At 52.0% G+C, this 11,704-nt stretch overlaps 2 protein-coding genes across 2 annotated transcripts in view; one reads left to right on the forward strand and one right to left on the reverse strand.

Moving 5' to 3' along the window:
• Positions 1-3,006, forward strand: part of DELE1 (DAP3 binding cell death enhancer 1) — a 21,181-nt gene extending 18,175 nt beyond the window's left edge. Inside the window, exon 12 of the mRNA XM_031597969.2 lies at positions 641-3,006. The gene's annotated coding sequence lies outside the window, so the exon portion shown is untranslated. The remainder of the gene's footprint in view (positions 1-640) is intronic.
• On the reverse strand, positions 653-10,045 carry PCDH12 (protocadherin 12). The gene is made up of 4 exons (XM_031597967.2): positions 7,056-10,045; positions 6,565-6,659; positions 5,457-5,608; positions 653-1,014 (listed from the first exon to the last, which is right to left on the reverse strand). The coding sequence occupies exons 1-4, from the start codon at positions 9,810-9,812 to the stop codon at positions 653-655; spliced, it is 3,366 nt and encodes a 1,121-aa protein (XP_031453827.2). The 5' UTR covers positions 9,813-10,045.
• Between the last annotated feature and the right edge of the window lie 1,659 nt (positions 10,046-11,704).

Genomic DNA, 11,704 nt, shown 5'->3' on the forward strand with positions numbered 1-11,704 from the left:
ACCTAGTGTAACCACAGGAGAGATGCCAGAGTAGAAGGGGGTGATTTGGGGGCATTTTACAAAATGCCAAGTTCCCAGTGTTAGAAAAAAGCTGAAAGCATCAGTGAAGAAACACCTTTCTGAGTTGCCTTTTCAGACTTTCTGCAAACACAGCATTGTCTCAGCTATATTGGTTCTTGTTGCAGAAATATAGAATTAGAAAAAAAAAAACAAAACTTTTATTTAAATAAGAACTGAGATCATGGAGCCCAACTCTGCAGCATGTTGCAAAGTCCATGACCATATTAGTTTATCCTCTGTGCTGCACAGCCTGTAGTCACATGGATATATCTGTGTCATTCTGGGGTGTTATCTGACAAAGCCCCCTCACTCAATCTGCTTGCCCTGGGAGGAGAGGGCCCTCCTGCTGTTGTGTGAGTTGTGTGTGATCATAAGGTGAAAGATGAGGGTGGAAGAAGAGGAGAGACAGGAACAGGCAGGGGGAAGGGAGCTAAACGCAGTGAAATCAGTCGTGGAGAAATTTGATGGGGTGAGGCAAAGGAAGATATATGTCTAGACATGAATGACTCTCTGGACCTCTTAAAACACATGTGCACCCAAATAGAGAAAGCTTTGTTTGACTCTCGTCTCTTTGCCACAGCTGCCAAGCTGCCTACAGAACAGGAGCACTGTCATCCAGTCCAAGGCTCTTCCCACGTGCTGACAGCTGCCGCAGAAGCCCTGAGCCTGTTTCGTTGTGTGCTTGGACCTTCTGGGACAGAATCATTTCGAAGAGGGTGCTCATTTCTGAGAGGAAGGTGCTGGCCAGTCTGGTCCCAGCAGCGCTCGAGTCAGACCCATTGCCTTTCCCAAAGGTCTCAAAGGTCCGTGGTTTCTCCTGCCCCATAGCTTCCTCATCCTGTGGTGAGTGCAGGGAGCCAGGGGTGAAGACGTTGTCCTTGTAATTGCTGGTGGGTGGCAGGGAGAGCCGTGCCACCCATGCTGGATCAGCCGTCAGCCTCTTGAGGGCCAGCTCTGGAGGGAGCAAAAGCAAGAACTGGTGGTGAGATATGAGGTGGAGGAGACCAAAGGAGAAAAGACGAGAAACAAGGAGACTTCCTGAAATGGAATCTTGGAAGACTGATTGTAAGCAAATCTAAAGTTAAGCTACCAGCAGCATCATTCAAACTGACAGCTTAAAAAACAAACTAAACTTGGTTTAAAACTCCTATGTTTTGTTTTGTTTTGAATAGCCATTAGGATTTCTTTGCATTCCCATTTGTTGTGGTTTCTAGTGCACTTCACTAAATGGTGAGCATAGCCAAAGAAAGTGAAGGCTTAGGACTACAGGAGATACAACAACGGAAAGCTTCCAAAGGGGAAATGTCAAACAGAAAAAGGTCAGTGGTGGACTTCCCTTACGGGTCACTCTGGAAGTAGGGATTGGCTGCTGAGTAGTCTGGTTGAGACCGAAAAGAAATGGGTTATTGCAAAAGCAGAAATAATAGAAGTAGAATGAAATTCTGGATTATGAAATGCACAGCTGGGTGGTTGAGAGCTAGTAACAAAATATTGAGCTATAAAGTAGTTGTTCATCAATTGGAAACAGATGAGCAGCAGTGGGAGCCTAGCGTGGGCGTTGGCTGCAGGCTCATTAATGTACCAGTAATGTGATTCTGCCCTGAAATGGGTAAATGAAATCATACAATGTGTTGGTCAAGGTATTCCCTGTTGGCATAAAGAAATATCCGTGGCATTGTTATTAGGTCTGGCAAAACCTGATTAGAGGTATTACATACAAATCTGATTATCCATCCCTGAGAAAGAGGATCTAAAATGACAGAAGTGCAGAGAAATACTGTTGAGATGAAACAAGAGCAAGCCTGAGCTTACAAGATGGAGACCCCAGAGGTAGGGTTGCTTAGCCTGCTGAAGCAAATGCTCACTGGGGATCTGACTGCAACCTGCCATTATTTTGATGAGTTAAGCACCGACAAAGGAAATCTCTATGCTTAAAATAGTGTTGGCAAAAGAAGAAATGATTAAAAGTGTCCGTGAATAAACATATACTGGAATTTAAAGGAAGGACCTCATAGCAAAGCGAGCTTGGAATATCTTCCTCACCAGGCAGCAGGAAAGGAAGCGGATTCTTATTTTAAAGTAGAGCTTTGCAGTTGATAAACAGACTGATGTACACAGAAGCTGCTCTCCAGCCCTGCTCTGATCCATATCCTAAGCAGAGCCTAGAACTCCTGGAAGGTGTGAAAGAACAGGCAGGTTTGTGAAACTCCTTTAGTAAGAGAGCAGCAAAACAACTGGTGTCACGTAACAAAAAGGTGAAACACCAAAACAGCCTCAATCGGAGGGCAAGAGTTGGTGTCATTATAAGAAGTATGCCTCTTTCACTGACTTACAGTGAGCTCAGAAAGGAGGGCCCCCATTCTCATGCACTGGTGCTGTTTCTAGAAGATAATGACCTGCTGGAACCTGAGACAGCCTCAAAGATAAGTCTCCTTCCTCAGCCAGCTTAAGTAGTTACCTTTTTTCTCTGAGACAGAATTGTGCCTCAGTGTGCATAGGGTGAGGGGGAGCTGGGATTCAAAACTAGGGAAGGAGAGGAAGGCAGATGCATTACTTACATTTTGTTTTAGTGAAAGCCTCAAAATTCTGTCATGTCTGAAGCTTTTCTTCTGCAGCCTCAGCATTTTCTTTTCATCACAGTGACTGTTCCTTAAGAGCTCTCCCAAGTATGCTGAAGCCCCATGCATTTGCTTTAAAACAGCCACAGCTCTGTTCTCCTCAGTCTGTGTGCAACCACTGTGCTCATTGAGTACTGTGATACTTCAGCTCTGGAGCAGAGCAGCCTGCTCACTGCAGGGAGAGCTGAGACTCAGTGGGCTGATTGTTCTGGCCCCTGCGACCGTGAAATCCTTCAATTAGGTATGTTGAATTTGACTGATAACCTTACTGCCTTATTTTAACGGTGTTTTGTTTTATTATCAATAAAGATGTATCTCTTGCCAGCCACTGAGTGCTTTGTTCTGCTTGGTAGTGGATAGGTGCTGCTATGCTGTTCTGAGAGTGAATAGCTCAGGTGGGGGCTGGCTGCTTTACAGTGTAAACAACCCAATAGCAGGCTGGGCCAGATCACTCCTGCAGTTTTTCCCCCATCGTGAATAACACAAAGGCCCAGACAGCCCCAGCCAGCTGTTAGGATACTTCTGAGCGCAAGCAATGCTTCCTTCCTCCCTCTTTCAGGATGCAGGTCCACTTCTGTTTGTGTTTGTGTGAGAAGGAAGGAGTCCAGCAGCTCTGTTGTCTGCTCTCTGTTGCCTTTTTGGGAAGGTCTGGGCTCACAGTTAGGACTATTTTTCACCACAGCCTCTTTTGTCACATCCAGCATTAGAACATGAGAAGGAAGGCACCAGCACAGACTCAGCATGCACCACTGGTATTTATGGTGAAATTCAAGTGATTTGGTAAAAGGCTTCTTTCCTACCAACTGCAAGAAGTATGGGAGGCGTGCCTTTTGGGGTATGCCTGGCCATAGCACAGATGACTTAAGTTACCACAATTTGCTGCAGTCATCCCCCCAACTTAAATCATCTGCTTGCAAGTGGCATGGAGAATATATAAATCAGTGCTATAAGCCAAGCAAAACAAAAAAAAACAAAAAACAAAAAAACCACAGCAGGCCATAAACATTCCTGAGGAACACTGAATAACCTTGTTCTGATCGGTGGGCATGGAGAGCTGTTACAGCCCAAGATCTCACTGCGGTGTGAAAGGAGAAGGTGAAGCTGCAGCAGCAAAATTCAATGAATTCTTCATCACTGCGCTTGCTGTGGAGGAGCACAGAGGCTCCACAAAGCAATTTCTGCTGCAGGACGTGAGTCAGACTAACTCTTTCAAATGGAAATGCCAGTAGAAGAGATTTGGAACAAATCAATAAAAGGAACATGTAGAAAATGTCAGGCCCAGATGGTATCCACCCCAGAGTGCTGGAGGAACTCAGATATGAAATTGCTCAGTTTATTAGCTGTTGTTCGTTAACTACTGCTTCAAATAAATACAGTATCAGAGGAGCAGAAGGTAGAAATGATGACATGAGCTTTTAAACTCATAAAGGTGAATCTGGTCTGGGCAGATTCATAGGAATCATTATATTTGAGCTAATAGCTGAATACCTGTTACACAGACAGGAACTGACACGACATTTGCAAGATTGTGTTCTCCAAATGTGTTGCTGTCTCTCAAGAAGGTAGATGATGAGTCCTGGCTGATAGATGACACCTGAGTTTGCAGAGAACCTGAACCTGAATTAACAGCCAGGTTGTGTTAGGAACTAAGGAACGTTAAAAGCTAGGAAGAAAGGGAAGGAGCAAATCTTCCCCAGAAAGAGTCATTAGAGGAGTCTCAGCGGTCTGAGACCTGCACTGTTCTCCAAAGGGGTAAACAATGCAGAGCAGTGGCTGTGTTAGCACTGATTCCACTAAAACACCCAGAGGGCTAAAAAAAAGCAAGATTTGCTGAAGGACCTAAATCCCAGTGATGTGAGCAAAAAATGGCTGCTGGGTTTCTCTGTCTCTGGATAACCAACATGGGAAACCACACATCGTGTTGGCTATTCCTACCTGGAGGAATCTGGGGCCAACGTGTTCAATGACAGCTCAGTGTGCAGCCTGGGCAGCAAAGGGATGAGGAGCAACTAAAAAAAACCTCCTTATACCACCAAGACAGATGAATCCCAAACACTGCAGGCAATTCTGGTCAGCACATCTCAACAAATACATTAAAAAACTGGTAAGAATGTAGAAGAAAATAGCCAGGATGGTAACAGGAGACAAGAGCGAACCTGTTCAGCCTGGTAGGAAGGAGGGACCTGGTGGGCTCAGGGGCTCTAGAAGATCACAAGGGGCAGAGCTCTTCACTTTTCTTACTCCACGTGGACCAGAAGGCCATAAAACAGGTCTCAGACCAACATGGGTAGCAGAGTTTTGATTAGCATGCTGTTAAGCTGAACTTCACTCCTATGCTACAGCAAAGGCCAACCTCACAAATCAGAGCAGATGGATCTATGGAGGAGAAAAGTCCACCAAGGACAGTCAGATGCATGGACAAATCCAGCATGAAGCTTAGCAAGTCTCTTTGGTGTCAAATGGTGCAGCACCAACAGCATAGAGTACACCAGCACTCTATGATGAGCTGTCCCCTGCCTTAGAATCAGAGAATCATTAAGGTTGGGAAGACCAACAAGACCATCTAGTCCAACCACCAACCCATCGCCACCATACCACGAAACTCACTGCCACATTTACCCTTTCCTTTTAAACCTCCAGGGACAGTGACTCCACCATCTCCCTGGGCATACATCCCTCACCCCAGCCAGTATTAACTTCCCCCTGGGATTAGCATGTTGTGTGGGGACATCCCACTGCTGTACCCCAGTCCCAGCGCATGCAGCAAGGCCGCCTCACCAGCCTGTGGCTCCAGCAGGGTCTCCAGCTCCTCTCCTACCAGCTGCTGCACCGACAGCTCAAAGCCACTCTCCGAGTCGCGGTCCTCAGCCTCGCTCTCGCCGTGCCCGCTGTCCTTTGTGCTCAGGCAGTCAGCATCCAGCCCCGCTGCCCTGCAAGGGTCCATATACCAAGTCACACATCAGCCCCTGCCTTGCTTATTTTGAAGATGGTTGTCCTAATCCCCCATGAAATGACCAAAAAATGGGTTGTGAGCATCATTCTCCAGCTACCCTCCACCCCACACACCCCATTCATCTGCAAATGGCTCTTCAGATGGGCCTGTGTGTGTCTTCAGAAATGCCACTTTTTTAGTCTGTTATGCTTGAAAACGTGAGCAAAAGCATGGGGATCAGGGGTGGTCACAGACTCTTTGAAAACTGAGCTCCAGCTGGGTGCTGAGCAACCTGAGTTTGGAGGAACTGCCTATGTGCAGGATCAGGTGAGGAGCACACAAGCCCAGTCCTGTCCCAAAGGAAGTCTTCATCCTTCACCAAGCTCCACAGAGGGAGCTGGCGATGGAAAAGGTGGAGAAAGCTGTGTCTGGCCATGGCATGGAAAATGGGGACAGAGGGGACAGAGGGAAGTGGAGATGAAGACCCGGCATCCTCAGGAGCTTCCATCTACAGTTGTCAACAACATAACTTAATGGGAACAGCGTAAAGTGCACTTCTGGGAAAGACTGGGCACTGCTGGGGTATCTCAGACTCTCCTGTGTCTTCTAGCAGTGTTTTCTGACCTTATGCAGGAAGAGATGCCCTGAACCAACATCAACATGCACCCAGAGCAGTGAGATGCCTCATCCTTTCATCTGTGTGCTGCTCCCTCCAGAGCTGGGACCCTCTCTGCTCACCTTTCCATCACACTGATGTTTCCTCAGCAATGGTAGACAGACAGTTCATGGCCTTTGGGACCTCGGGTACAGGGTACAGAAGGAGCTGCAAAAGGTGCCCCAGGGAAGAGACAAAGAACATTCCTAGAAGGGATCTGAGTCCATTGGTGTGGAGGTGAGAGCAGAGGAACATCTCCTGGGGAGGAGGACCTGCAGGGAGGTGTGAGCAGACCTTACCTGCTGCCATTCTTGGCCGTGTACTTGTTTCCCCTATGGTTTGTTTTGGGCTGGAACTGACCCTGGTGCAGCAGAGACAGCAGCTGGGAGATTTGCTGTAAGGCAGGAAAAGCACGTTGAGCCCTGCAAACACTGCACAAGCTGCTTCCTGCCCGGACGTCCCCTCTGAGCTGCACCACCTTTTTATAGCGTTTCCTCCTCCTGCAGATGGCTCAGCATCCCCACACTGGGCAAAACAAGGCCCCTCGCAGCCCACCTGGTCTTCCCCTGTGCCCCGACACTATCCCTGCATGAAGCCCCCTCCATGGGAGGTGGGTTGTCCTCCCCAGCATCACCCCAGCTGCCCCACATGTCCTGGGGACACACGCAGGCCCTTCCCCTGGTGAGGTGGCCCTCCACCATTCCATTCCCTGAGCTGTACAATCCCACCCCTATTCCCAGGCAAACGATGGGGTCTCCATGCCTGCCACAGGTCATGGGACATTGCCTACCTGCACAGGGGCTGACTCCATGGCAAATTCCCCATTGGGACTCTGCTCTGCCAGGGCCACCAGCGACAGCCGCACCAGGCTGCGCAGGATGTGCTGGGGCGGCCGGGGCTGTGGGGCTGACAGCGGAGGCTCCTCGGATGGTAGCTTCCCCACCACATCCGTGGGGCTGTTTTTTGGCCTGTGGGATGGGCAGGGCTGGCGCTGCACGATGGGGAGGGTGAACATCCCCTGCTCCTCGTCCGAGTCCCTGGAAACCCTCTGGTTCCTCAGGGTCCGGTAGAGAGTAGGGGTGAGAAGTGGGGGAGGCTGCGGGGAATCCTCCACGCTGGGCTGCTGGGACTCAGCCCCCCGAGGCCAGCCCCGCGGTGTGGGCACCAGGTGGATGTCAGCCTTCTGGATCTGCCGGGGTGGCTTCTTCAGCTGCTGCTGCCTGTGGGCGTCCTCCGCTTCACGGCAATTGTAGGCCATGCCATCCTTCTTCTCCTTCTTGCGCAGGGACAGGGTTAGGGCTGAAAGGAGCAGGCAGCTGCCCAGGAGTGCAGCCAGGCAAATGGCAGCCACCACGGGTGGGCTTAGCCAGCCTGGCCCCCCAGCTGACATTTTGGAGAAGGCTCCATGGCGTCGGAAGAGCAAACGCACACAGGCCTGGGCGTGCAGGGGTTCGTCCCCACCATCACTGATGCGAACGGCCAGGTCTCGCTGGGTGCCAGCCAACCCACTGACATTGCTGGCATTGAGGAAGGCCTGCCCCGAGAGAGGGTCCAGCACCACGAGCCCCGCACCATCCCCACCCACGATGTCATATCGCAGAGCCCCATTGCGGCCGGAGTCTCCATCCCTGGCCACTATGGTGAAGAGCAGAGGAGTGTCGGAGCATGATACATTGGCCAACGCTGTCCCCATGACACTCCTGTTGCCAGAGGTCACCCAGACACAGCCCGTCTCTGCACCCACCAGCACGGACAGCGTGGCCATGCCCCCCACCAGTGGCGGCTCAGTGACCACAGGCACGTTGTCATTCCGGTCGAGTACTTCCAGCCGAACGGTCACATTGGAGGCCAGCACAGGATGGCCACCATCCTCCGCAGTCACCAGGAATTCCAGGCTGCTCATCTGCTCATGGTCAAAAGCTCGGAGGGCGATGATATCCCCACTGTTGGGATCGATGGAGACCAGGCCTAACACTGCGGAGTCCCGGATGCTGTAGGTGACCTTCCCATTGAAGCCCAGGTCAGGATCGGTGGCATGGACAGTGAGCAGGAAGGTCGGCACATCGCCATTCTCCTCCACGACACACTCATAGGAGGTCCTCTCAAAGGAGGGAGTGTTGTCATTGACGTCGCTGATGCAGATGGTGAGGTGCTTCCACACTGCCAGGGAGTGCTCGCCCCGGTCCCGTGCTACCAGCGTCAGGTTGTACTCAGCACGCAGCTCCCGGTCCAGCACGGCATTGGTCATCAGCAGGTAGCTGTGGCTGTTGGTCTGCTTCAGCCTGAAGTGCTCATCCCCTGGGCTCAGGGAGCAGTGCACGCGCCCATTGTTCCCTGAGTCAGGGTCACTGGCTGTCACCAGAGCCACGAAGCTGTCTTTGGGGACAGCCTCGGACAGAACGGGTTCCCATGCCGCCCAGGTGACACGGACATCAGGAGCATTGTCATTGACATCCAGCACCCGGACCACCACCTTGCAGTGCGCTGGGATGGGGTTGGCACCCAGGTCCCTGGCCTGCACATCCAGTTCGTAGGCATGGGTCTCCTCATAGTCCAGTGGGCGCCTCAGGACCACGCTGCCCATGCGGGCATCAATGCCAAAGGTGCTCAGCACCTCTGGAGGTGCATGCTTACTGAGGCTGTACTCAATCTCCCCATTGGGTCCCTGGTCAGGATCGGTGGCTGTGACTGTCACCAGCAGTGTCCCAGGCAGAGCATCCTCCCGAACCTCAACCACCAGTGAGCTCTCCGCAAAAACGGGGCTGTTGTCATTAGAATCAAGGACAATTACTTTGATTAAAGCAGTACCTGACCGAGGAGGCTCCCCATGGTCGGCAGCTGTCAGCACCAGGTCGAAGGAGGAGTGCAGCTCCCGGTCCACTTCTTTAACCACGACAAGCTCAGCATGCTTTGTGCCGTCAGAGCCAGAGACAACTTCCAGTGCAAAGTGCTCGCTGGGGGACAGCGCATAGGAGCAGTGCGCGTTAGGGCCAGTGTCGGCATCCAGCGCTCTGTCTAGTGGGATGTGCATCTGCAGCGATGCACTCTCTGACATCTCCAGCTCCAGCTCGGGCATGGGGAAGCGGGGTGCATGGTCATTGATGTCCAGAACTTGGACCTCCACGTGCATCAGAACCATCTGCTCAGCTGCCAGCACATCGAAGGACACCCAGCAAGGATCGCTGTGCCGGCACAGCTGCTCTCTGTCCACGCGCCCGGCTGTGCTCAGCTCACCATCCCTACTCCCCACGCGCAGAGGAAATATCCCAGGGCTCTGCAGCAGACGAAAGTTTTCCCCCATTTCACCGCTTTCACCGTGCTCAAAATGCTCAGCCAACGTCCCTATCACAGTGCCCTCCGGCACCTCCTCAAACAGGCGGTACTGCACTGTGATGGTGGCCACCTCCTGTGCATCAGCGGAGAGGAAGAAGAGCCACCAGAGGGCCCGGAGCTGAAGAGCCAAGTGACCCAGCAGCAGCAGCCCACCAAGGATGCCCATTGCCCAGCTGTGGGCTGTGGCTGTGGGCTCACCCGCCTGCCTCTGCATCCTGCACAGACCTCAGGGTGAACACCAAGACACTGGGTCTTCACTTGTTGCCCATTGCCACTCACCAGTTGGGAAGGAGAAGAAAGAGCGAGGGGTTCTGGAGGCTGTCCCCTGCATTGCCATCACCCCAGAATGGGCAGCTGAGCATCCTGGGCTGGAGCATCCCAACAAGGAGCAGTGGGGTCGGCCACCACTGCAGCCAGGAGTGGTGTCCGGCGGTGGGAGGTGGATCGGCTGAGCTTCCTATGGAAACTCCACCTACAGGAAAAGGGAGGCCCGGCTCGGCACAATGCCGGTGGGGTGGGGGCTCATGGGTCAGCAGGCCATGGGGTCTATGAGGTATGGAAGTGCTCCTCATCTCCAGCCTGCAGGGACTGTCACTCTGTTCACCTGCAAAATGATAGAGCATGTGGTTCCTGCACCTGGTCCTGGATCTAACAACAAACCCACACACATGCTTGTCATCCCAAATTGGGATCCTGCTCTTTGTCTGTGGGGGAATACATGCTTGGGGAAGCTCTCTGCAAAATCCAGAGGTGACAATGGGTATCTGTTCCTGCATCACCCTAAGGGCTCCTTCCCCACCCTGTTGTCTTTTTGACTTGTCCTAATCTGTTCTAAACCCAGCTGTAACCCTCACTCCTCTGCTTTTTTCTGTTGATTTTGAGGGCGATGTGTCCACATTTTTCACCATGTGGCTTCTGAGTGAATCAGTGTTCGATTTTCCCCTGGGCAATCAAGGAAGACTTTTGGCAATGCATGAAACTCCCTGCAGTGTACAGACCGGTGCAGCTCAGCCATGGCACCAGGACTCATGATGCTGGGCTCAGCCCATATCCAGGTGACCTTGGCCAAGTCATTTCCCTTCTTTGTGCAGTGGCTTCCTCTATGGCTAAGGGAGGCAAAGCCACAGGCTGTCAGCAGGGATGCTCTCAGGATGCCCGCAGTGGGAGGAGAGGATGTCCCGCAGCCCCGGGTGGCTTTGGGTGGTGGGGAGAGACAGAGCTGCTTCCTGCTGGGGTCAGCATGGCCTCAGGAGCTGCTGTGTGTTGTGGTGTGGCAAGCAAAGTGACGCAAACAAATGCAGAGAAGGTGAGTGGGCGATGAGCTGGGATGTGCCAGGAGCACCGCCAGTAATATAAGATTCAGTGCTCAAAATGAATGAGGTCCCCTCCCGCTCTTGCTTCCTGTTCACCCACAGGCAGGCTTCCAGCTTGCAGGTGCTCCAGGATCTTTGCAGCCAACTTGCAGCTCCAGACTTTCCCCTGGGAGGCTGCATCTCACACCCTCCACAGACAGCTCAGGATAAGCACCTGCTCTGTTCAGCTGTTGCATTGATCTTCAGCCACCACACGATGCTGCTCATGCCTGAAGTGGATGCAGAAGGCATTCACTGGTGTGAGAGCCTGGCTGCTTGAAGCTCCACCATGGGGACACCCTACCAGCCCAGAGCTGCACATCACCAGGCAGACCCAGCCTGGACACATTGGATCAATCTCTGCTGAGGCTTTCCAATTTTGTGTGTTATTTGGGGCTGAAATCTCCCAGCAGCTCCAGAGAGAGCTCAAAAGATGGATTTTCCCCGGGACTGAGCTGTAGGCAGTCACGTTTGGATACAAGCTGCAGGAGGGTCCTCAGTGCTCCGGTGCAGTGGAAGGGGAGTGTGTCACACCAGAGAGCATTGCTCTCATAATTACCTTATGGGAGTGAAAACGTGAAGGGAAAAGAATTGTTTCAAGCCTATGAAAATTAAAATCAGAAGTGAAGAGTTCAAGAATAACATCAGTCAAATGAGAGGAGTAGAAAACGGACATGCATGAAGGGGGTCCCCAGATTTGTCCTCACTGAGATGATCAAAGCCTCATCTCACATCCGTGCAGGAATGCAGGAGC

Source organism: Phasianus colchicus, chromosome 15, assembly GCF_987193195.1.
Source record: "Phasianus colchicus chromosome 15, bPhaCol1.hap1.1, whole genome shotgun sequence".
Taxonomy (NCBI): Eukaryota; Metazoa; Chordata; class Aves; order Galliformes; family Phasianidae; genus Phasianus; species Phasianus colchicus.

Bases quoted from the DNA above. Each gene is read 5' to 3' on its own strand.
- PCDH12 (XM_031597967.2), bottom strand. From the start codon at position 9,812: ATGCAGAGGCAGGCGGGTGAGCCCACAGCCACAGCCCACAGCTGGGCA. The intron at 6,660-7,055 runs GTAGGCAATGTC...CCTGCCTTACAG, and splicing joins TGGAGTCAGCCCCTGTGCAG to CAAATCTCCCAGCTGCTGTC. The intron at 1,015-5,456 runs GTGAGGCGGCCT...TGCTCCCTCCAG, and splicing joins CCTGCTGGAGCCACAGGCTG to AGCTGGCCCTCAAGAGGCTG.